Source organism: Saccostrea cucullata, unplaced genomic scaffold (genome assembly GCF_032062105.1).
Source record: "Saccostrea cucullata isolate Sc308-1 unplaced genomic scaffold, CSIRO_AGI_Scuc_v1 ctg281, whole genome shotgun sequence".
NCBI lineage: Eukaryota > Metazoa > Mollusca > Bivalvia > Ostreida > Ostreidae > Saccostrea > Saccostrea cuccullata.
The window spans coordinates 81546-106144 of NW_026926059.1; the positions used below are offsets into that span (position 1 = coordinate 81546).

The 24599-nt window shown below is 33.0% G+C and overlaps 2 protein-coding genes across 5 annotated transcripts; both read left to right on the top strand.

Moving 5' to 3' along the window:
- The first annotated feature begins 4476 nt into the window (after nt 1–4476).
- Nucleotides 4477–14605, top strand: LOC134270536 (histidine--tRNA ligase-like). Of its 3 annotated transcripts, XM_062752778.1 has the most exons (15): nt 4496–4618; nt 7233–7382; nt 9620–9709; nt 9976–10095; nt 10268–10363; nt 10510–10635; nt 10841–10948; nt 11985–12083; nt 12394–12487; nt 12674–12801; nt 12926–12998; nt 13194–13375; nt 13481–13597; nt 13762–13908; nt 14297–14605. In XM_062752778.1, exons 2-15 carry the CDS (start codon nt 7296–7298, stop codon nt 14357–14359), a joined length of 1530 nt encoding a protein of 509 aa, XP_062608762.1. In that variant the 5' UTR covers nt 4496–4618; nt 7233–7295; the 3' UTR covers nt 14360–14605. The 3 variants fall into 3 exon arrangements, with proteins under 3 accessions (XP_062608761.1, XP_062608762.1, XP_062608760.1); XM_062752777.1 differs by lacking the exon at nt 7233–7382 and having other exon boundaries at nt 4477–4618; XM_062752776.1 differs by lacking the exons at nt 4496–4618; nt 7233–7382 and adding an exon at nt 7877–8131.
- A 1825-nt stretch (nt 14606–16430) lies between these two features.
- LOC134270543 (spermatogenesis-associated protein 4-like) lies at nt 16431–23131 on the top strand. 2 transcript variants are annotated; one of them, XM_062752786.1, is made up of 6 exons: nt 16431–16557; nt 17461–17590; nt 19071–19189; nt 21398–21560; nt 21983–22181; nt 22592–23131. In XM_062752786.1, the coding sequence occupies exons 1-6, from the start codon at nt 16481–16483 to the stop codon at nt 22696–22698; spliced, it is 795 nt and encodes a 264-aa protein (XP_062608770.1). In that variant the 5' UTR covers nt 16431–16480; the 3' UTR covers nt 22699–23131. The 2 variants fall into 2 exon arrangements, with proteins under 2 accessions (XP_062608770.1, XP_062608769.1); XM_062752785.1 differs by having other exon boundaries at nt 16432–16557; nt 19071–19204.
- Nucleotides 23132–24599: the final 1468 nt, after the last annotated feature.

The following is a 24599-nucleotide window of genomic DNA, read 5'->3' on the forward strand; positions in this document are numbered from 1 at the left end:
CTCGTGATTAACACTGAAAAGCTCTTCTATACACAAGACTCAATGCATTGATATATGTTATGAAACTGGGGTCTTTTTCGCAATCAGCTAATTGTATGATTCTACAGAAATGATTTAATAAGACCACCCAGTTTGATTAGTTTACCATATACGCATGTACTTGTAAAACTCCGCAACTTGTTGCTATCAAGATGTCTGTCTCCCTCCCTGCACCGATGAGAAAAACAGGGTTTTTTTCTCAATATGTGTCTCCAACCCCCACCTAACTATGTACACTAAAGAATCAGTTTCCATTCCAAATAAGTTTCGGTGGGTTCTACCAATTTATGAATTGGTTTATGTATGGCACAAAATGTCCTTGGTCATTAATTTTGATAGTGTCTTGATTATTGGGATGACACGTGACTTACGACCTTCTGTCGCCATTTTGACAGTGTCACAAAGTTAACAGTACAAATCATCCTTGCTGAACCTTTAAATGTCGCCTTTCTTTTAATTTGTTCAATAATAAAGCAGAAGTTAAAAAAATGGCACTGAACGTAATAAAACATAGCAGAATAAAATGCCGATTGAGGTAAAAGTGTTTTTACGTAAATTATATGGTTAAAAGGTCCAGGATGTGAGAATGTACTTTTCAAACACACCTACATGAATGCATCTTTTGTGGTGTCCACTGTATTCATTTTCAACTTAGCTTACTTACTTTACCATTACTTATATGAAGCTTTACAACTCATAAGTATAAACAGTTCAAAAAGAACAATCATCTTATATTGAGAAAAAGTAAATCAATATAAAAATTGTTCATACTCGAAATTGAAAGTGCTTATATTAAGCTTACTTCTACTACAGGTAAAAGGAAAAGGCGATTCAAGCCGCACTGTATGTACATGAAATAAACAGTCATTAACGAAATCATGAAAGAATTAGTAAATACGTTCAAAATTATATCAATATTATATCTTCACATCCTGAACTTAAATCAACCTTTTCTACACACCTGTAACCTAACAAAAATGATTTCTTAATTATTTCCCCTTAAGTATTTGATGTAGTGATGTTTTATTAAATCCATCCGTTTTTCGTCTTGCGTCTTGTTTTACAATAACATATGTATGTCTTTCATGCCATGGTTTGCTGTGTCTCAGATTGTTGGAAGACACCCGAGGGATACCGAAAACATCTGATCGCAAACCTGCATTCCTTTTTTTTCGCATTTTTTGTTGCCGGATGAAATAGTGTTTTGATCTTTTAATTGTCCTTGATTACACATCAATCTCCCACGAAGAAATACATTTATCTGGCAGGTGCGCGTCATTTTGGATGGAAAAAACGACAAGTGGATCCTCCAATACATAAATCCGATCTCAAACTTTTGTATAACCCCACGATTCACGTTACAAACAATAAGATGATTCGGGTAATTTGTACACATAGAATAAAGACGTATTTGCAGAAGTGAAGAACTCTGAAGTTATTGATTGTGTGAGGCCACCCCGGAGAAGTGTGTAATAAATGAGTACTGAACACCCGGAAAATGGCTTCCTTCATCTTCTGTTATTGCAGTGTTGTTTGATGTAATTGTAAAATATGTAACAATAACCTAATAAATCTACATTTAACGGGTACAGAATTCCGACAGCTTAAATCTATATCATAATAAGCACATTCCTCGACGTACAAAGACCCGCAAGATAAAAAACATTAGTTTTTTTTTTTTTCAAATAAACCATATATTCGATGCAAAAATCAATTAACTTGAAAATATACTTCCTCGTGCAAAAGCCTTGTGTAAATGCTAAAGGGATTTTCTCTCCAGATAAAATATCTCATTCAAACATCAACAGAATAAAACTTAATTCATACTCTGGAATGCATGTAAATGTACGTAAATACATATTTTCAGGGAGCGGAGCATTTACAAGATAACGTTCACATTATTAATGCAACTCTTGGGTACAATGGTCGCCACCAAAATAATCAATAAGTATAAGAGAAATAAGACTGATACACTGAAATATGTGATAAATACAATTTAAAAGAGACACCTTTTGAGAAATTAGAATTTACAATTTGTCTATTTATTATAATATTTTATATAAATGAAATCTTGAATAATTAAAGAGCGGCATTCTAAAGACACCTCTTGCAGATTAATATTAGTGTAATAATTGAAAAAGTACGTTTATTTCCTGGAGGAAACAGTATCAAGGATAATTTTAACCTTCGAAAAATGCACTGAAAAATCCTCGAGACATTGATATCCTCTGAAAATATGATGAAAATAATTCGATACATTAGATGTATGAAATTATGCTTGACTCTGCACCTAGCCTTAATACAACTCGGGTTTATTTCGGTACTATGGAGATAAGATTCATTGAAATGTGGTCAGAATATGTGATTAAAAAATAAAGAGGTCACCATCAATTTGTTTCCATCATTTATTGGTAAACAGCAATTTAGATTTTCTCAGCTAGACCTACCCATCCCTCTTTGCCTTTGATAATCAGATTACTCTGGAAAAAAAAAACGTTAATAAATTGAAGATAAATATTCAAAAGTCTTAAATCTTAAGGGAAAAATTGTTTAATAAATATCTAATTAGGTCATCTTAAAAATATAATGTTTGCTTGTCCTCCCCCGACTCAAGGTAAATTTATTGGGTCGGTAAGTAGGTGGGAAAATCTTTTTTCCCTTAAAATTTCAACACATTTACTGACGGGACGTCGATATGAGGATTAAAAGAAAAAAAATACCGTGTCCTGGAATAAAAAAAAAAGTTTTGAGCCGGGGCATTTTGAGTCAGTCGGTCGGGAGAGGGTAACCAAACAATTTTTTAAAGATGGTCTTATTGGTCATTTTTTTAAGGGGAGGGGGTGTCATGTATTATTTTTTAAATATAATAGTTACATGTAACATTATCACTTGTTGGTAAATAAGAATTTATTTTGTCAAAACAAATATATGTGTATCCATATTACTATTTGCCAAAGTTTTATAAACAAAGCTTCTATCATGAGCGAGGTCTGAGGAGAGAAGAAAACACTTGCTGTGATCTTCAACTTTCAGATAAATGTATATCGAAAACGTTTTTTTTTTTTAAATTATAATAACTATTTCAATTTATACGCTGACTTGATTCATCCCTGTGAAATTTAAATAAAATACACTACTGAGTCTGACACAGGATCGATGTTTTACTGATTACAGATGATAAAGACAAACTGTGGCTTACAAACATATTGTTTGACAAATGAGATGATTTCAGCTTTTCCTTCGTAAACTTTCCTTATTATGCAGCGATATTTTGCTCTCGCCTGTATATATACATGTATGGTGTTTATGTCTCCCAATTACTTGTTCGCTATTCGAGAGCATGCTCGGAGTAAAAAAAAAACGATACAGACTACTCACACATAAGTTGATGTTACGAGGATTTCAACAACATCCTTTATTTGAAAGTCAGCATTTCATAAACTGTATGCCCGTTATAATGGACCGTATTAGCAAACTTAACCTATCACTAAGTCGTATTGTGGCTGTCTTGCTGGACATACCCGGAATATATTGTTATATACCTTTATTTTGTACTTGGTTTGATTACGGAAACAAGATTACGGATTGTTTCGTCTACTCGATCAATACATAGGGTGAATAGGGAGTGTCAACGGTCAGCGGGGGTGTATGCTTCTGATCCCACCTCTGGAATTGTCAAGGGTCCGAGTTTGCCCTTTTACAGATTTACGGTTTATGTATCGCTAGTCGTTATTTTTACTTTTTCATTTACTTAATATCTGTTTCCCCGTAGACCGTGTATCGCCTAATACAGTCGATCTAACGTTACCCCTCAAACACCGTCTGTGCCATTTCATACACAAATGCAGTTTTTGATTAGACACAGGCACGTAGCATCGTTTTTGAAAGTGGGGTGGGGGGGGGGCAGAGAAAAATTTTTTTACGTACCTGTAAAAGTTGACAAGCATAAAAAAAAATTGCACAATCTCCAAAATCCTAATTTCAAGGGGGGGAGAGCTACTTTAACAACAATTATGCCAGGACTTTTTTTTGCTTACAGTACTACATTTGTCAACATCACTTTACTGTGGTAACAGTTTGAAAAGTGGAGAAATAAGGGGGGAAACCAACCTGTTCAAATAACATTTACAATAGTAAAGGTAGTGTTGGATCGCCTAATACAGTTGATCTCTACCCCTCAAACACCGTCTGTGCCATTTCATACACAAATGCATGTAGTTTTTGATTAGACATTTCCAGGAGTTTCACCACCACAAATATTTATACACCAGCCTTATGAGCCTTATGATTTGAAATAGGATATCTATCTTTTTATTTAAATTTAACCACAATTTTCTCTTTGATGTTCCTTTCACTAACTCAGGTGAGCTAAAAAGAAAAACAGAAAGAAAAGAAAAAAGATCCGGAAAATAGTAGACTCGCGGCTTACTCGTCTAATACAATAACTTCCAAGTTTCCGGTATATACACATTGCATCATGGAAGAAAACGATGTAAACCGGTCTGAAATCCAAGAACAAATTAAGGCACAAGGAGAGATAGTCAGAAAACTTAAAACAGAGAAAGCTGACAAAGATAAGGTATGTACTGGGAAAAAATAATCAGGAATGAGATAAGTGACCTGCATGGGATACGAAAAACAACCATACTGTCTAACCTGAAATATCTCTATCCAAATTCAGAAAGAGTGCAAGTTAGTGCTGGGTTAAATTACGATAGGCTATCATTTTATGTATTGTGAAGATACTGAAAAAAATAAGATTTTTTTTAATCATTTAAACTATTGAAGGAAATGTGGATTTTTGGTACTGCAGTGTCAATTTGACAGAACTAGCTTTTCCTATAAAGTTGTAGCATTTATAAAAATCTTGCTTATGACATGATTGTATGACCTTTTAATATTTACTTCTCACTAAACATCAACTATTTTAATGAAAAGTATGAATATTTTATGATAAGGCCATCAAAACTTTTTTTTTAACATTCCAGCACAAAATAAATTTTTTTCTTCTTTTTATTCCTCTTATCCCATCAACATATATGTTGAAATTTATGGAAATAAGATTATTCCACCTACCTACCGACCCAATAATTTTACCCTGAGTCAGGAGAAGGCAAGCAAACATTTTTTAAAGACTGCCCAAACTGCATTTAATTGTATATTTGGATTCCAATTTATATTTTTGGTACGAATGAATGTTACAAACACTTTTTTTTTCAAAAACCTTCAAAATAACAGGTCAATATCAGAGGAGGTGTTTAACCTGAGTAAAATGAACAAGTTTCGTTCACAATAATGTAGTTTGTACATCCTTTAAATTGATGAAAATTTGTACAGTGTCTGAATATACTGTATAAGTAGAATTTTTAGCAAGGATTTAATTTTGACATTATTAGCGAGGGTGCTGACATCGCTAAAATTGAATATCACTAAAAATTAATTGTGTTTTATTTGTAATAGCTTCTTTAGTTAGCATTTCAAAATCGCTAAAGTTACGTTTCGCTAAAAATAAAATACCAGTTCTTATGTAGAAATCGCAGGATGAAATAATTTTAAATTGACAAAATATAAATGTCTAGATTTTGTTCAAATTTTTGCATGCAGCTGAAATTTAATCACTGATATGTGTACCTTTATAGAATACTATTTTAAACAAAAATAGAAACGTGATTTGAAAGATATAGACCCTTTATTGGGGTAGGGGTATCATGTTTACATCCAATTCCTACCCACGCCCCACTCTTTGAAGCCCTTAAAATATACGAGCCAATAATTTTACCCTGATTTTAGAAATCTCTATTTGTAAAAGGAGAGAAGGCAAGCAAACAATTTTTAACGATGACGTAAGAATAAATTCATATGCATGACGGTGCATTTAATTGTACTGCTTCAGATATTCTTTTATTTGAGTCACAGATTAGACACGGATCTACATATGTACAATTTCAAATTACAATAAGATTTTCATATACAAACAATTTTAAATACATGACAGTATACATTTTTTTTTTCAAAAACCTTGAAAATAACAGGTCAATATCAAAGGAGGTGTTTAACCTGAGTAAAATGAATAAGTTTCATCGCACAATAATGTAGTTTGTACATCCTTTAAAGTGATGAAAATTTGTACAGTGTCTGAATATATTTATAAGGGTGATTGCTGCCCAAAAGCAGTTATGTCACATCATCCTTTGCGTCTCTCTAAAATTTCCACTTATACGGTATTTATAAGGGTGAATGCAGAAAAATAGATTTTTTAACATCACAGAAAGTCTATAATATCTTTATATCAATAGAACGTTTACTTACTAAAAACAAATGTTCAATAAGGAATATGCAAATAAAAAATCTGAATAATGGACTTCATGTTTTGACACAAGTCTGGGTATCTGTTTGAAAATCTGGGATAGATATATATTTAGCAAAAAAAGAATTTGAAATCAATTTTAAACAAAATAAACAATGCTTGAATTATATAAATATTATATTGACTGTTGATTTGTTCATTTGTGGACCTTTCAGCTCAGCTGCAGTATATTCTTTTCTCTCACTTAATGATGAAAATGTCAAAATATTTGATGTCTATTATTTTATGACTTAGTAATAAAGATTAAAAAAAGAATTTGCTAGACTCAGCAATGTTACTAATGGGGACTTCTTTATCCCTAGTTTGTGTTCTAGTGAAACTAGGGGGTTTCAAAATTGTCAGTGCTTCTGTTGATCAGCTACAGCTTTTGATTACCAGAATTAATGGGAATAGGAAATGGCCATTATGCAATGTCAAAGTACTTACATTTCTTACTTAATTTGTGCCCTGTAATGCTAGATATTCCTCTGTTCTCAGTGTAGTGCATTGGTATTTGTTTTAAACCAGTTCCACTTCATTAAGATTTTGTGATAGAAATAAGTCTTTCAGCAAGACAATGCCCAGATCATTTTCCTTACTTTTATTGGATTTGGGTTACTTGTTAAAGTTACCTATTTACCTTCGTTGAATAACAACAGCAATGGTAATGATGTATAATGTACACCGCAGTGATACTTGATACAAATAAATCCAATTTAGCAACAGTTATTTCCCCTTTCCTTCTTGAGTAACAGTTATTTCCCTTTCCTCCTTGGACAGTGTTAGGGGGCACTGCAGTGTAATGAAAGGTCCACATGATTGCTGGTGTGTCTTATTTACTCACCAGATTTGCTGACCTGGATTTTTATCTCCTTTCCATATTTTTGTTCCTCCTTCACCCGCTGTTGCCATGGTTCTTCCTCTTTGTAAATTTCATCACCGATTTCTGATTCGTCATCTTCGTTGTCTGGCTGTACGGTTTTGTTCAAATGAACAGGTATGTATAGGTACAATTTACAGCTGAATTTTTTTTTCTTATTATCATTAAAAATATTTTGCCCATACTAATAAGTGTACACAGGTAAAAATAAAATAGAGTGAATGATGCAATTTTACTACAATGTACAACATATTAAAAGGTAAGTTTTGCAGAATGAATACATGCCTGCATGTAGATATACATAAAATATACACATTCCATCTGCATCTCAGATTCCAATATAGAAATAAGGAAATAAAAATAATAAGTACCTTCAATGGACACAGTTCATGTGTTTGGTGTCTTGTCTGACTATGGTGTACAAGTATACAGATAAAGGACTGACCAATTCATTATCTTGCCTTATCTTTCCCCCTCTTTCTCTGAATCACCACAAATGCCATTTTCCCACCTATAGCTTTTAGTTAAACTAAAAATTGAGATAAAAACACCATGAATATGTAACATAAAAATATATGTACATTGAAGTGAATCAGGGAATATTAGGAATATCTTCAATGCCTGATACCACCCTGTGAATTTAGGTCATGGAATCATTATGATAAAGCCATATTGTCCATTTTGCAAGGGATTGGACTTACTTGATCAGAAATATGTATAAGAATTCAAAGGAAAATAATAATTCCACATCTAGCATGGATTCTTTAAATGTTGAAAAAGAGGCCATAGAGAAAATGGAGGGATGTGGTGATTTACATAAGAGAATAAAACTTGTTCCTTCTGATGCCGAGGAAAGAAGACAACAGGTAACGTCTGGGCAGAGATTAAGAACTCTCAAAGTCAAGCTGTATTATTTCTACCAGTATAGTTGAAAAATATGTTTGAATGGTCCAGTTGATCAGATTGTTACTATTATGGTAGCTTTAGCCATATCTTTTACTGCTTGATGGATTTTTTTTTCGTACTTGTTCTCAATTTGTTTCATGTTTAATTAATCTGCTGGAAACGTAATTTTAGAAACCATGGTTTACATTTTGATAAACGTAAAAAGGAGATGGGTGAACATGACGAGAGATAAGCCCATAGTGCAACAAACATGAAGGTGAAAAATTAAATCTCAATTTCATCAAAATTTTCCTTATTATTTAATCTAACATTAAAGTATACTTTATGTAAAATCTCTACAACTTGCACAGATCTCATGAAAATTGAAGTTATTTGCCTATGAAATATGATACACACACAAAAGAGGACAAAACGAGTCATTTTTTCACACTATAACACTATTTTTCGGTATGAGTGGGTCTTCTCTCCATTTTTTTGAAAGGTAATCCTCAAAGTCTGCATAAAAACATACATATTTTGGTTTCCAAAATTATGGAGCAATGACCCACTATACCTAACAAATATAAGTTTATGACAAAACTTTCGTATCTTTTTGAGAAATACTTGAAGTCCCTTAAGTCAATGGTCATATCACAAACATGATTTAAATGCCACACTTCATCAGGACTTGTGTAGCGTAGTGGTTAACGTGCTAGTCTCAATAGAAAATGCAACTCAGGATTTTTATTGCCAGGGTTCGAACCCAATGGATACAACATTATTTTTCTTGATAAAAGAATAAATTTTAACGAAAAATTTTCCCCAGAACTTTTTGCTTATCGTGATTTTACAAAAATCAATGATGAGAACTTTACTCTAAATACTAAAATAACAATTTGAATATGATTTTGATATATCTGAAGCTTGTGGGTTTTTTGCACGCTAAGTTCACCCATCTCCTTTATGTTGATTTTGTAATTTCCACATTTGTTTCCAGTTCCCCAAGGCTTCAGAATGGTAAATGTATTTAATAGACAATACAAATAGATAGTATTGCATCATACAGATGTACTAAGACAGACCACACATTAGTACTTATAGAACCACTTCACCTGTAGACAACTAGTCTCATGATGCAATATCATGAACATTTTATCAAAATACTCCAAAGCAGTGTTACAGTCAGTCAACCCAGTGTTCTAAATTGGTCGGTAAAGGAAGTAGCAGCATGTTAATGGGGCCCATAGTCTAGGATTATGTCTTTACTGAATGAGATTACAAGAACACCTCCACTCTTATGCTTTGGTCGAGTGAGGAATGGGCTTTTTTTAATCGTTAATCACTCATGCAGCATGCAGATCAGAAGGATATTATTAGTGCCTGGCATCCTGAATATACCATGATAAGAATGAATACATGTTTTACTTTAGAAGACTGGTTTTATCAGATATTAATTGGTCTTCTTTTAGATCAGTGAAGAGGTGGCCAAGTTGTTAGAGCTGAAAGCCAAGCTTGGAGATGATTCACAGAAGTCTAAATTTGTCCTCAAATGTCCCAAGGTAAGGATTGTCAGATCTAGTCACTGTCAGTCACTGTCTGATGTGTTCCACAAAATAAAAAAATTGATTTTATTCATTAAAAAGATTGTCAAATGAAGAATAGAATTATCTTATAAACTCAAAAGATGAACCATTATTACAAAGTGATATAATATTTTGAAAGAAGCAAAGTACTTTAGATTATGTTGAAAATGAACTTCATTTAGGACTCATTGTTCCTTTTCGATGAGTTTATCAGCTGAGATACAATTTTACTTCTCTTTTAGGGGACAAGGGACTACAACCCCCAGCAGATGGCCATCAGGGAGGGGGTATTTAACACGATAATCAAGTGTTTCAAACGTCACGGGGCTGAAACAATCGACACACCTGTGTTTGAGCTTAAGGTATTTATAAGATTGAGACAAAGGGCTGTCTTGAGAGTCAATACATTTGATAAGTTTCAACTGTGTTCATTGTGTTGTATAAGAAATAAGTTTATTTACAGAATCAGAAAGTATTTACATGTATTTGACAATATTTACTACATGTACTAATTTGAAAAATAAATCTTTGCAGGAAACACTGACAGGAAAATATGGAGAAGACTCGAAGCTGATTTATGATTTAAAGGACCAAGGGGGAGAACTCTTATCCCTACGATATGATCTAACGGTATTCTTAAATCTTAAGAGAGAAATGCATGTACTGATCAACTGTTAAATACCACTAAACAAGTCTTTATTTACCGGTTATTTTTTTTCTTTGCAAAGAATGCTGGAAAAAAATTCACATGTTAAAATGTTCCTTGATTTTAACAGGTTCCTTTTGCAAGATATCTAGCAATGAATAAGATTCAGAATGTAAAACGTTATCACATCGCCAAAGTGTACCGCCGAGACAACCCAGCCATGACAAGAGGCAGATTTAGAGAATTCTACCAATGTGTAAGATTTGTTTTTCACAATACATTACAATGCATTCAATTTTGAAATTTGTTTTTGGATGAAATAAAAAATTAGGGGTCAAAAACAATAACTTTCTTTGGGAAGAGAAATTCAGAAGGTCAAATGATGAAATGAAAATATGTCTGGTTTTGAAATTTAATGTAAAGAAGATGAAATATTGATATTGTTTGTTTTACTGTTTCAGGATTTTGACATTGCTGGTCAGTATGATGCTATGATTCCTGACGCTGAGTGTGTAAAAATTGTGTCAGAAATCTTGACTCAGCTGGACCTCGGGGACTATGTTATAAAGGTAAAGGGTTACAGGCCTTAGTAAATCCTATTCAGTAAATATTCAAATTACAGTAAAGCTTGCTCTCTGAAGAAATATTTCAAATATTTTCTCATATAAGCAGTGATTGGGATAAGCATGCGCCCTGCGCCATAGTCGCATTAAATTTTAAAATGTCACATTAAAATTAAAAACGCCGCGCCATCGTGGCGCATATAATGCACTGCATACTTTTAAACTTTGAGCTTTCCCCCATGCGCTTGTAGTCTTTCCCATAACAATCACTGTCAATTTACGCTTGAAATAAAAACAGTATTTTATGTCGTTCAGTTAAAGCGTTCGTATGACTTTCTTTTCTCCAGTATCTAATCAAACAGTGACGTGTTTTCTGATTGGCTAACGGGCACGAAATAAACTGGTGTCATGAGTGCAGCATGCTGCTTAAGAAAATACCTCGTACCGATAAAGGACAGACTTTTCTTAATTTTCACAATCCTAAGAAACAGAATTTAAGTAAATCGCTACAAAATGACTCGGAAGAAGTATAACATGCTGACAGAACGAATGGACATAAATCTGACGATAGGAAAAACCAAAACGAATATTTAACATGAATTGGAGGGAAGCAGTATAGATCTAAACCAGACTTTAAATCATTTTAAAGATGTCAAACATCGGAGACAAAAAATAAAGAATTGAAATTAAATTGCAGTGTTTATTTATTTTCTGACACTTGTGAATTTAAATATACTAAATTGTATCTTTTAATGTCGTCATTCAATAATTTGACAGTTTCAATTAAGTAAAGTCAACTGAAATTCTAACAGCAAGTAATTAATTGCAAGTTTGTAACTAGGAAATGTCCCATTAAAAAGTCTGTTTGGCGCGTTGAATTTTGAAATGTCACATTCACAATGACTTGGAGTGCGCCATTGTCACATTTACTCCCTAGCTTATCCCAATCACTGATATAAGTCTACAAGAAGTACGGTAAAACATAATATAGAAAAATTACTTTTTTGTGTGCAAGTTCAAAATCAATGTACACTTGTTATAGATCAACCACAGAAAGTTTCTGGACGGAATGTTTGCCGCATGCGGTGTCCCAGATGACAAGTTCCGGGGAGCGTGTTCTGCGGTGGACAAACTAGATAAGGTATATATAAACAGGAATGTCACAGTCATTTATGATGTTGTAAGGCATTCACTGTTTGTGACATCAAATGAAAAATAATTACTTTTACCTTTTGACCCCCATTTATGTTATAAATTAAATGAAGCTTTCGACACACTTTATAAGGAAAAATTCAAATGAAAGATATTGTTATCTAAAGAATTTATTGATGTAATGAAGACTTGCTCACATATCTGTTTTAAAAATATGTATGACATACAGTATCTTCTTTATTATATAAGCAAATATGTTTTATGTGCTCTACGATTGACTTTAATGAACTTTTTTGCAGACATTTTGGGAAGATGTCAGAAATGAGATGATCCATGAAAAAGGCATTGATCCCATTGCTGTAGATAAAATTGGAAAATTTGTGGAATTGAAAGGTAAGAAAAAAGTAAGTTAACTGTAAAGGCTTCATTTTGCATTAGGAAAAAATTTTTATCATATAACGTTGAATACTTGCACATTATTTAGAGGCTTGATATTTTCTAATAGGATATATTCACTAAGAGAGAATTTGACAATACACATATATAGGATGCTGATCTTTGAACTTCAATCATTTTTAGGTAGAGTAGATCTGATCGACAAACTTCTACAGGACGAGTCAATAAAAGCACAGAAATCAGCCGTGGAAGGCCTAGAAGATTTACGACTACTGCTTAAATACCTAGATTTATATGGAATAACAGACAAGGTGTGTTCTGAAGGACTGTATAGGCAATAATCAAATTCCTGGTTACGATGGGAACAAATAAAAGCGTTTATAACTTGTATCCATAATTGAGGCTTAAATTAACCTTATATGTTTTAATTTGCAGGTTATATTTGACCTGAGTTTGGCTAGAGGACTTGATTATTACACTGGTGTCATTTATGAGGCAATTTTACAGGGTGAGCAATAAGTGTTGTGAGCCATAACTTTTGTAATAGTCAATTTGGATTCATACGTTGTAAATGTAATTTCCTCTATTGTTTTCTCTTTCTTTTTATGCTCAAATTATAATTTATATGAGTAAATTTTATTTTGGTCTATGATGCACATATTATTATTTATATCTTAAAATTTTATATTTTCTTGTTTGTCAGGTTTTGCCCACTCGCCTAAGTCTGTCGACGGAGATGAGAGTGTCAGTGTGGGCAGTGTGGCAGGAGGAGGCAGGTATGATGGACTCGTCGGAATATTTGACGCCAAAGGCAAGAAAGTTCCCTGTGTAGGCGTCAGTATTGGGGTGGAGAGGGTCTTCGCAATCATGGAATCTAGAGCTCAGGTGAGCTATTAAATTCTGTTATATTCTTGAAAGAAAAATTTCTAAAGGATCATGATATTGTTGGAGTTCTGTCAGTTTCATGTAAGTTTTGGTATTTTTCTGAAGGCTTCAAACACTAGGACCAGAACAACAGAGACAGATGTTTACGTTGTTTCAGCTCAGAAAAATTTAGTGGAGGAGAGAATGAAGATTTGTAAGGAATTGTGGGATGCAGATATCAAGGTATGTGATGCAAAATAAGAGTTGTCTCCCACAAAGTTTATCCTTGACCAATTTAGAATTTTTGTGAAGTTTTAATGATATGTTTGCACTACTCATGTTGATAATTATCATCTTACCCATTTTTCCTATCTATAAGTATGTGAAGAGTACAAATTATTTTCCAGACTGAGCAATCCTACAAGAGGAACCCTAAGGCCCTGGACCAGTTTCAGTATTGTGAAACCAACTGTATCCCAATAGCAATAATTATAGGAGGATCTGAAATAGAGCAAAAGGTCGTGACCCTCAGGATAGTGGGCACCAGAGAAGAGGTAAGAAGGAAAGGAATATTATAGAGGGGGAGAGGGGAGGTATGGAAGATAGGGATAGATTTGGTGGTGGATGGGCAAAGAGGAGATATTGAGGGAGGATGTCAATGTAAAATTAAAGGGGGGGGGGGGGGCGATAAGAATTGGGAAAAGGTAAATGAGTTGATTTTGCGAGAAGGTTGAGCAGAGAGGAGGAATGAAGATAAGAGAATTTCAGAGAAGGGAGGGAATGGATAGAGTTGTTTAAGAAGAGTTAAGTGTAGAATTCTGTTCAGTACAGAGAAAGAACAATGATGAAAAATGGAACATTTAAGTGAATTGACACTAACTGAGGATTGACATACACATTAATTTGACGTGCACTGAAGTAAATTGTATCTTTATTTTTCAGAGAACGGTCCCTAGAGAGAAGATGATAGAAGAAATTAAATCGGTCCTATCAAATTTGAATTGAAAATTACATTACTTTTAATGACAGACATTTATTTATTTTCAACAAGGACTATGTACTGTTTCAAGTACATTTTGTGTTTATCTATGTGTCCGAGATGATTCAAAGTTACCAGTCTTGTAATTCAATAATCATGATTTTTCAAGGACTATGAAACCTAATTAATTACCAGAGCAACACAACAAATTAAAGTAGTCAATGTTAAAAAAAATTCTGAAATTTCTAATAAAAAATTTTTAAATTCATAAATTTTTCTGTTATTAGCTCACCTGAGCTGAAAGCTCAATTGAGCTTTCCTGATCAAAGGTCAAAGGGAGTTTAAGTTGTTAAAATGAAGAGTCGATCCCCTTTACAGTCGGATATAATCAAGAAAATACAAAAATAGAGATGGGCCATTAAAAAAAAATCTTTCCAACAAGAACCACATGGCTAAAAAAAGCTGAAACTTATGAAGAGGCATCCTGGGGTAGTGTAGATTCTAAATTGTTCAAATCATGATCCCCTGGAAGGGGTGGGGCCGTGATTTAGAATCCAATTTTTACCTTGAAACATTTTGGAAAAATCTGGGCCAGAATAGATAAAACTTGTATGGAAGCATCATGTGGAACTCCAAAGTGTAAATTCTATGTCGTTCGAATCATGACCCCTGGTATATAGTGGGGCCACAAATAAGTATTACAAGGAGGAAAATCTAGCGAAGAACAGCAGCGCGAAAGTTACTCAGGCACATATGGGCCTCTTGTTTTATGTATTGAAGCAATTTCTTTTGGTAAAAACCAGGGCATACTTTGGTGAAGAGAAATATTTGATGATTTGAGAACCCAATTCTTTAAAAAAGTGCATATTAATTCTTAAGAAAACTAATTTCTTACACTGATTGGTAGGGATGGGTATCGCCAAAAATTTCGTATCGTGATATATCACGATTTTTTCCCAGAATATCACGATAATATCATGATATTTTAACAAGCAATTTTTACAATGATTTTAAATGAAAAGTCATTATTTTTTTCTTAAAATATGCTAGAAAAACAAAAATTCACTTTTTTGATCATTATGTACATAAAATTATTTCTGTTTGGATGGTAAAATGCCGTTCTTTTCACCTTTTACAACATTTTTTAGACTTTCTGTAATTGTAATTTGAAAGATGGAACAAATAAATGAATAATTTCTGGACTTTATAATATGTACCTACATACCGGTATTTAGGTCTCCGTATCACGATACGTATCACGCAACAAAAAATCGCGATATACCGGTATACCGATAAAATCTCACATCCCTACTGATTGGATAACATTTAACAAGTTGTAGATATGGTATTGTCGGATATCCACCTTGTCTATAACTTTGGTATCCGACAATGTAATTATAAAGGATTGAAAGTTGATCAGTGTGATGAATCAGACCAGGAAAAGTAAGCATTAGTAAGCAAAAGTAAGTTCATTATATTTCTGTATTTTTTACCCATACCAAACCATGCTCATGAGCAGCTCATGTTGATCAGTGTGATGAATCAGACCAGGAAAAGTAAGCATTAGTAAGCAAAAGTAAGTTCATTATATTTCTGTATTTTTTATATAACCTATATGTTTTTGCTTTTTCCAAGGATATATTTTTGTCATTTTAATATTCCCTCGGTTTTGCTTATGAACTTTTTTTTTGGGGGGGGGGGGGTCTCTTTGAAAAATCATCAAGATAACAACATTTGATTTAAATTAAAATTTTAATTTTAGATATACATTACATATGTACTAAATTAAGTAAATTAAGAATTAAAAAAACTAAATCCGGAGGACCAAGGAAGAATTAAAAACTTTATTTGAAGGGGGGCTACAGTGCATTATTCCTCATTATCAGATGAAGGAAACGCAAATATCCAATTGTTTACTATTGTACACTGTAAACTGGTTAATTTATTGAAAGCACCACGCATCTCTATTCTGTTCCTTATCAGGACTTGGTGAAATTTATTCCGGATATTTACCGCGTTTGACTTGAATATTTTGATTATCAACCTCTAGATCACAAAGGTGCTTTAAATTATATTCCTTTTAAAATCAACAGTAAGCGTTTAACAGAGTCAGTTTGTTGCTCATAACAACGAGCAAAGCTGAAAAGATGTCAGGTTTACCACGAGAAGTGTTGAAATGGATTCAGAGTTTAGATTTGACATGGCAAATTAAGCAGCCAAAGTGGTAAGATGTTTGACGTATAGATTTACGTGTTTTTGCTCTTTCAAACTCCATTACTTTATCACAAGGCACTCGCTAGAATTGTTTTAGTGTCAGTGACAGCGGACACTAGTGTTAAACTTATACTTATGGTTCTTGTGGACTTTGCTTTATATGACTGACACCGTCGTCAATGCTGCCCAAATGACCAGCTTAGTCGAATTTCGGTTGAGTTTAAGCCCTGTATTCTTTCTCTACACATATAAATTGGCTTAATTAAGTTAATTAATTATAGCGAGCGCAGCGAGCGTCGCGAAGCGACGCTCGCGAAGCGAGCTCAATAGACTAACGTGTAAGAACAGAGGAAATTCGGATTGAAATCTGTACATACGTCAGCCAAATTTCTCTGTGCAACATTCCCAGAATTCCTGCACTACCCAATGTCCTTTGCGCGAATATTGCCGAATAAATAAATAAATAATAACGTAATGCATATATCAGGCTTTCAGTTTGTAGAAATCTTTCAAAGAAACAAGAAATAACTCTGCAATGTCTTTCGACAAAATTGCACTAGTTCTATAGTTTCAAACAGACGCTCGGCTGTCTCCGTAAGCTCCGACGAGCTTTGTGACGTCGTATGACGTCACAGCTAGTTGAGATGTCTCGTGCGGCTTGACGTTCGAAGTGGCTGATCTGAAGTGTTTTTGATGGTACAACTGCGCTCGCCCCAACGGTCACACCGTAAAACATATTAAGGATATCTCATTTGATATCATGAAATAAAATTAGATGCTTGAATCATAAGCTTTTCTTGAAAACATTGAATTGGAATTATTTCTACTTTATTGTTGAAATCATTCATTTCAACAAACTATATGTTGACAGAATGCAAAAATGTTTCTAATTCATTTTTTTTTTCAATTACAGGGATTTGACAAATGGCTACCTAATTGCTGAAATTTTCTCATGGTATTTCCCCCAAGACATTCAGATGCACTCTTATAACAATGGAACTTCATTAGATTCAAAACAAAAGAATTGGAGCCTTTTGAAATTGGTATGAATGGCTATAACAATAATTTTTTTAGAATGCACTTTACCAGTACGGCCGCCATTTTGATTCTAGATCCGCGCGTGAGAGTGCGCGGCGTAAAAACTTAGCAACGTATTGATCAACTATGATGGGCGATGCCATTTTGTTGTGTAAGAAACTCTCGAAGCGAGAAAAAAGATATCTAAATGGGTTTTCGCTTTTTTAAGCGGGGGTGTGGGGGCGGCAGCCCCCACTACGTAAAAATAAATAAAACAAACTTACCTTAGTCGTTAGATAAATCTTTATCAATATATGAACACAGTAGTTTAAAGTACATGTATGTATGTAATGTAAAATTAACAATATTCCTAGGAATGACGGTGAATGATTGTAAAGTATCCAGTGTTTTGCGGCATTACGTAAAAATTAAAACAAACTTAGATAAACTCGGGGCCATACGTATGTGTCACTATACAAAACCATTGTGTCTTTTTTTGATGAGTTGTAAATACGTTTTTATGGGTGATGAAGGAGATAAACGTCAATTTTTAATTATAGCTACTATAGTGCATTCTTGTTTTAGTAGAGATTTCCTATATAACTGCATTCCATGTGGTCTCAATGATTGTAATAAGTGTTTTGCAAATTGAAATAGATAAATTTTAGTTTAAATCCAGGATTTACTGCAGCTCTGTTTCCAGAAATCTAAGATGTGTCTCTTACGTTTCATTTTTCTTAATACTGCCGATTGCTGTTTCTCGAAACAAGACCGTCCTCACTGCATGTTTACAAGTTTTGCCCCTCCACTTAATCAACATTTCCATGAACTAAGGATCACATTTATCGCTTAAATTTCCAAAAATTCTAGAATGTTGCAGTCAGTCAATTAAAAATATCCATTCATAGAAAACACAACACAAATCATCTTAAATAAGGTGCATGATGAATCACTGTTTACAATCAAATAGAGTGGAAGTCAAACTTTCTATTTCACGTCACCTACCCTGACCAATCACAGTGAAATAAGTCACGTGCTTAACAACGTCACGACTTTGGAATGTGGCCGACAAAATGAAAGCCAAAGGTTTGTTTTGAAAGTGCTTTTAGTTTTAATTAATAACTTCGTTAATTAAACGAAGTTTATTAACATGAAAAATGACGAGGAATTCAAAAAATAGGTTATTTTTGCATTTTATTGCCTTTTCAGCGAAATCGTCACGCTGACGCGTGACTCTCTTATAGAGAAAGAGCACGTGCTATTTCCATGTTATTTGGACGTACCGGTAAAGTGCAGTTGTCCCAATTTTTGTTATTTAAAAAAGTTTTATTTCATTCCATTACTAGTCAAGGGTTTCCTGTCCAAACTGCAACCATGCATACATATACAACAATATAATTTGATTTATTTTTAAAGATAAAGCAACCAGTAAAAATGACAATGAATTGCTCTGATATAATTCATAGAACCCCTCAGAATGAAATAATTCTTTGATTTGTTTTATAGTTTATTAACCGACATAAGTTGGACATTCCGGAGGAGCTGATAGAGGGGACGATCCATTGTAAGGAGGGGGCAGCCCCCGCCCTGTGTGAGAGGATCTATGAGTTACTGACCAACAGAAAGTGGGTATCAGTCAGGTGTGTGTGGAGCTGGTGCACCGTTGTCGTCAGTCAAGGAGATGCATGATCAGTCAAAATTTTATTTTTATTCTTAATTATTGAGGAGTATTAGGAATAAAAGAGTTTTAAAATGTTATTAAATTGAGAATTCTGTAAAATATGAAAACTAAGTACATGTATGGTCATGCAACATCTTGACTTGTCTTGTTCATGCATATATGGAAACGGTATTCACCATAACGTCATAATTAGTAACATTTTAAACATAGCATAACTTTCATGATGTAAGATTTTGCTAGATTTACCTGTTTTGCCAGTACAGCTAGTACAAATTGTGATAAAATGTACATTTTTAGAGTACATTCATACACTGATGCATATTCACTTTGTGTTTGACATGGATTTGTTTTTGTCTGATTTGAGTATTAATGGCTAGTGTATGCATTCTTGTATAATTTAACAGAGTGTACTAAGTTTTGATAATAATTTTGAATTTCTTTTTTCATGCATGTATAAAACAGTACTATTTTAGCATCACTGACACCACCAGTATTTTCACACATCTAATTCATTTGAATTCAATATCATCATCCATTTACATTTTTGTGGGCGTACCTAAATTGTTTATAAGCAACGCTGAACATGACTATATGTCAAATGCTCAGAAGCAGTGTATGAATTAATTAGGAACATGCATTATAAGATACAGGCTCCGTATTGTAATCTCTGACTGAGTCTGGCTGGCAGTGTCCATCAACATATCTTATGTCAAATGTTAATTTTAGTAGCTTTAAACCTACAAACTTCATACCAATAACAAGTATGACACTGGAAGATGGAAAGAAGAACTAAGACATCTCACTTGGGGGGGGGGGAGTTATTAGTTCAATTTTTAACATCACATACAGACTGAATTCTTATTTCTAACATGATTACAAGAGACCTGCAGTATTGCAGTAATTAGTCCAGCCACATTGTCTAGGTAATAGGCAGGAAATAAAAATTATACACTGTAAAAAATGTATAAAATTATAAAAATGCAGTGATTGAATTACTTTGTCAGTTTATATTTTATAATATATGAGGGTCATTCAAAAAGTTCGTAGACTTTTGTCCTAACTTTTTTATTTAACGTCATATTATATCCAAATTTGGTACAAATGTTTTAACAACAGATTCAAATAATTTGAGTAAAAGAATTAGAATGTATCTTCATATTTATTAAAATTACGAAGGATTTAGAACAGCAAAAATGGGGTCACGGAGCACCGTCAAAATTGAGTAATTTTCTAATTTTCACTTTATAGTATTTACAGCTATACCTTTAATAATTGGAGCTGAAACGAAATAAAATTTACATGTTTAAATAAAGTATTGTTGTAATAATTTAAATGAAATCAGGTTATGTAATATCTCGCTCCATTTTAAAGATATCAGCTTCTAAATACATATAGACTTGATTAAAAAAGGCAAAAAACCATGACGTTGGAGGACGTCACGGAGCAGCAAGTAGCAATAAAATTAGACTTTACATTCAAGAAACTTCTTCTACAAGCTTAAAAAATCCTTTTAAACCAGGATCTGTATGAAAAATAATCTGTGTATTTGTATTAAATTGAAAATACAATTTTTGAGTGGTAGCAAGTTTGAATCGGACGATGGATCGACTGCAAAGAAACAGGTTAAAGTTAAAAATATTGCCAAAAGAGTAAGAACGTCATTGAACGTAATGTGTGCTTCAATGTTGCAGAAATAATAGAGTTGCATGGTAAATTAAAGAATTTGAAAACAATAACATTCTAATTCAAGCTATATTTGTACAATTGTTAGCAAACTAGGTGTTAAGTGTTGTGGATATGTGTTTTGAATGGAGAAGACGCTAAAAAACGGTGTTTGAAATATAAAAAAAAAGAGTATACTTTTGACAAACTTTCCCAGCGTTGATTTTGACGTTACAATATTGGTAAACCGTGCTCCGTGGTAACAAAACATGTTGATTTAAATTTTGGCTAACATGAGTTCTATCTAATCAAATAGAATGAGACTTCACACTTCGACAAAATAAATGTTTATGTTTACGAAAATGTGTTGATCTATAATCTTGTAACAATCATATGACGATGAGAAGCATTGTCTACGTATTTTTTGAACGACCCTCGTAAATGTAAACTGTTGATTTTTGAAATAATTATTGAAATATTGCCTTCTCAGAACAAAGAAACAGAACCCAGAGTTTGAGGTGGATTTTACAGACAGTGCCTATCAGATGCAGCTTCCAATGCATGCCAGGTCAACAGCATCCAAAGCCATTAAAAACAATCTACGTATCACAGAGACCATGGCTGACCCTAACCTTATACTCAGTGCTCAAAAGGTAAATGTATACAGAAAAATGGAAAAATGTCAAAAGCAGGGATTACAATGGTTTCAGAATTCAGTGAATTGAATTAAATTTTCTGTGTATTCTGAAACCCAAGGGTGACAACTCTGCATTCCTCTTTCTTGAGAGCAGGGAGCTTATCAACCCTTTTCTTAAGTTTTGAACATAAAAGAATGTTGTTTAAAAAGTCATATTGATACAATATGATGTCACATTCTTAATATTCCTCAACAATTTCAAAGTTAACAATCTTGAGCAGTTTAGGATAAGATGGAAAATTGTTCAGTATTTTGGCATGTACTTTTTTGCTCTTTGAATAGACTTTGAATAGTATTATATCAATTATCTAAAGAACAAACACTGAAACAAAGTTACAGAAAGTTTTATAAATAACCTGTATTTATGTATTTTTATAGGCCCAGAAAATTATCAATGAACATATTCAACACAGAAACATGGAGAGGCAGGAGAATCCAGATAGATTCAATGTTAAGCCCACACTGGGAGAGAGGTGTATAAGGAGGCCCCCTCCCCAACCCTCTCAACCCACCTTTGATGCTGAAAGCACACAACACACCTTTACTGTAGACCCTAGTCAGAAGCCAGGAGGAGAAGGTATGCAAAACAAATGTTTGGAGGTCAAGAAGTCAATTATCAAATTAATCAAAGAAGCAAAAATACATGACAAATTAATCAAAGCTAGGTATTCATCATATTCATGTAATATATTGTAAAATGGAAGATATGATGACAAAAGGTTCTTAAATCTTAATATTTGAAGTAAACTTTTATTAGATATTTTCCTTTAATTCTCAAATTATCCTTTCACTCTAATGGAGAGAACTTTAAAATATAGCCACTTTTTGCCTGCTGTTCAATCCCTGTTCATTGTATACTCCCATGTATAAAACTGCTGAAATACACCAACTTTATGTCACAGACTGGTAATACACAATCAATCAATTTATATCATGAATAAGATAATTCTTAAATAAATTATCAGAAAATATTTAATTTACTTTCAGACAATCCACTGCCTTTGTCAAGAGAACCAAGTGTGCAATTTAAGGAGGTGGAAGTCAAACAATTAGATAAAACTGCTTTATATAATATGCCAATCCAGGGATATTGAAATGTGATATGTATAAAATTAAAATATTTTATTTCAATGTTATTGTGTATCAGTATAACAGACTATACATGGCTTGTCTGTCTGTTTGTTGGTGTTTGCTTGTGGTTGGAATCACAACACATCTGATCAACTAACAGAAAAATCATGAGTTTGTGTTGCATTTCATTGTAAATATAAGCATATATACCTTTACATACCTTTAACATAATTCCAATATACAACAGTAATTACAATAATTATTGTTGATGTTCAAGGAAGTAAACATTTCTTCCACAAAAACTGACACAGAAGATGCTAATGTCTGATTAATTTGAGGGTCCCACTTGTTATTTTTTGATACATATTCAGTTCTTTTAACTGTGCCAATTTATGTAATTATTATTTTATGTATACCTCTTAATTCTTCTGTAAATAAAATTATTTTAAAATTGTATTTGTTTTGGTTTACTTTAGTCTTTTTTCTGTTTGATATAATGTTCTATACCCATGTATATCCCCCCAAATAAGTTTACATAATGTCAGGAAATGTCTACATTATAATGATATGCTATACTACAGACTTTACAAGTGCCTCCTATACCCGAGGCACTATCAGTTGTGTTAAACAAGGAAAGAATTAATAAATGTTAAAATTCTTTCCTTTAATTTAATAAGCCTACACATAGAAAGAATGAGAGTCTGAGCGGAGCATGCTTTGGGCTTTTCTTTCTCCCAAAGAAGAGCTCCATCAAGTAGTATTCATACATGTAGTATTAAAAGTAGGGATGTCAATTTTTCTGGGACTGCTTAGTCCAATATAGTCCACTGGCTTATTAATTTCATACACATACATGTAATTGTTGAGTGATAAACAAGCTATGTAAGAAGGCATTTATATTGCACAAAAGCATTGCACATTCTTCATGCTACAGTATCTGGTCTTAAACCAGTCATACTAATCATAGTTTTATTTTTAACATACATTGTATTTTCCATTGATAAATATAAAACATTTTTTGTGGCTCATATGTCTGAAGAGCAATATCACACGTACATTATACGCAACATACAAATGTTATACATTGTATATCAAACATTAAAGAATCAATGCAATTTGAAGTTTCAAATTTTGCCATGATGATTTCATAAATTATTCTCATTAATATTAACCAAGATTGGTGTCGGAGGCATTTTGAAAGTAGCGACGGTCTAAACTAAAAAAGGTAAGATCCAGTTTTCAATGGATTTTTTATATAAAATCTTTTCAAAAGGGGGTTAAGCTGCTTAGTCCCCTCCTAGACCCCCCCCCCCCATCTGTTCTGACGCTTTTGATAAGTATAATTATGCATATCATTTAGCTTAGTAGTTTAATTTATAACAGTAATTTAGTATAAAAAAAAAATAAAAACGGACTGAAATTGACCTCACAATAATTGTTAACAATGTGTTTTTAAAATTAAAAAAACATATATAAGTGTAGAAATGAAAATACTGACGATAAATTTATTATGATCTAGATTAAGGGAGCCGACTGAGGTTTTATTGTCCGAAAACTACAGTAGAGAAACTCTATAATTTTATACCATTTGTAGTTTACATTGACTTCAGTGTACTACAAAATATGACAGAAACAAAGGATTCATAAAAAATTATGTAAATGATTGAGAGAATTTTGAAAAATAGTTAACGTCAGGTGCCTGTGTTTACTATTAATTATTGTTCTGAAGGTTACAAAAAAGTTTTAATGACTCTGTAACATACACTTAATGATTAAAGCTACTGAGTATTCAGAACTATGGAAAGCCGTAGGGTACCCCCTCATTATTATTATTTTTTCCTATATAATTATACCAAAAATAATAATCTCATTCAAACTTGCTTTTTACAACATTATTATTATTTTCCTGCAACAATTATTATCT